The sequence below is a fragment of the Rhagoletis pomonella genome, unplaced genomic scaffold (genome assembly GCF_013731165.1).
Source record: "Rhagoletis pomonella isolate Grant_MI unplaced genomic scaffold, Rhpom_1.0 Rhpom_scaffold_00015, whole genome shotgun sequence".
In the NCBI taxonomy this organism is placed as follows: domain Eukaryota; kingdom Metazoa; phylum Arthropoda; class Insecta; order Diptera; family Tephritidae; genus Rhagoletis; species Rhagoletis pomonella.
In genome coordinates, this window is record NW_023458569.1 from 2,805,265 (window position 1) to 2,807,180 (window position 1,916).

The 1,916-nt window shown below is 45.9% G+C and overlaps 1 protein-coding gene across 1 annotated transcript; it reads left to right on the forward strand.

Annotated features, from left to right (window-relative positions):
* Window positions 1-477: 477 nt before the first annotated feature.
* LOC118749318 (PITH domain-containing protein GA19395) lies at window positions 478-857 on the forward strand (the record flags this gene model as incomplete). Its single annotated transcript, XM_036484114.1, is given in 2 exon segments — window positions 478-563; window positions 628-857. Coding segments are annotated over 2 exon segments (211 nt in total), but the record flags the coding sequence as incomplete, so codon positions are not given.
* Window positions 858-1,916: the final 1,059 nt, after the last annotated feature.

A 1,916-nucleotide genomic window follows, 5' to 3' on the forward strand; every position in this document is an offset into this window, starting at 1 on the left:
TAAACTGCCTAATCGTATTATCGTATATTTCGTTGTACAAGTGTTGAAGTGGTCTACAAATGTTGTTTGTCTGTTCGAGAGTTGGCAGTCTCATGTGCTATTTTATTATCCTCTATTCCCTTGTGGGTACCCAATAGATATGCAGCCTTCTGTCGGCGACCAGCCTGTCAATGGTTTCCCGGCTGCGAAGTACGTTTATGGATGAAATACTATATGAGGTAACTGCCTTAATTGCCGCCTGACTATCTACGTATTGGTTTACTTTTGTATTGATTGTCTGTATTTGAAGCTCTGTTGCTATCCTCTTTGTGTTTTTAAAATTTTTTGTTTCTGTCGCACGGTGTTATTAAATGTGCGATATCATCAAACATGGTTCCTTTTCACCCTGCAAAGTACAGTATAAAAAAGTATAAAAAAACTTAGTAATAAATGATCCAACTAACATAATATCAAACTATTTTTCTCTGTCTTTTCCAGGGTGGTAACTTTCTCATCCGTTCATCACCTTTCTTTACATTTTCCTTCTAATTACGGTGACGATGTAGCACGGATCTACTATATTGGTGAGCATAGAGGCCGAAACTAAAATCTTGTGACAAATTCGTTTTTACTTTTTTTTTATCATAGGCCTTCGCGGCGAGTTCAATGAGGCACATTACCATGGGGTAACAATATGCACTTATGAAGCACGCCCAAATGTCAGCGATCACAAAACTGAAACCTACGATGCAGTGAATCGCACAATACAATAATGAAGTGATATAATAATACTTACATTTACACTGGACCGAATTGCGTGCTTTCAAATAAATTATTTTAATGTGTTTACAACAAACCGTATGAAAACAAACACTGTAGGTCTGATGTTTTTTTAAATTTGGCAATTTGGTAGCAATGGGTTGTGCGCTGGGTTTAGGACCCGCCACGTAAAAACCACTTCCAGTGAAGAAGCAAGGCAAAGCCTCGGATGAGACCCCCTCTTATGATGACGACCACGGCAAACGTTTAAAGGACTAAGATTTGAGGGCATGCACCTGGAATGTCCGGACACTTAATGGGGAAGGTGCTTCTGCCCGGCTGGTTGATGTCCTCGTAAGAACAAAAGCTGACATCACCGCCATCCAAGAAATGCGTTGGACGGGGAAAGGCAAGCAATGTCTGGGGCCTTGCGACGTCTAATACAGCTGCCATGTAAAGGAGCGCAAACTCGGAGTTGGATTTGTGGTCGGAGAGAGACTCCGTCGCCGAGCACTCTCGTTCACCCCGGTGGACGAGCGTCTAGCCACAATCCGCATCAAAGCGAGATTCTTCAACATCTCGCCCATCTGCGCCCATGCCCGACGGAAGAGAAGGATGAGGCATAAAAGGACCTCTTCTATGAGCGCTTGGAGCGCACGTACGAGCGCTGCCCCCGTCATGATATCAAAATCGTGCTTGGCGACTTCAATGCCAGGGTGGGCAAGGAAGGGATCTTTGGAACCACCGTCGGAAAATTCAGCCTCCACGACGAAACGTCCGACAACGGATTGAGGCTGATCGACTTACGCACACTCCGAGGCCCAAACATCGACTCGGACCACTATCTTGTTGCAGCCAAGATACGCACCCGCCTCTGTGCAGCAAAAAATGTGCGCCCAAACATGCAAGGAAAGGTTAACGTCGAAAAGCTGCAATCACAACAGACAGCCAGCGCTTTCGCTACTCGACTCGCACACCTGCCCTCAGAGAGCAGTCTTCAACAAACCGACATATGCGAGCAGTGGAACCATATTTCCCGCTGATTAAGTACCGGCGCCGTAGAAGTAGTCAGATTTCAGCGAGCCCGAAAGAACAACTGGTACGATGAGGAGTGTCAGGAAGCTGCAGAGAAAAGAGATGCCGCCTACAGGGCCACGCTACGATCGGGCGCTATAGGG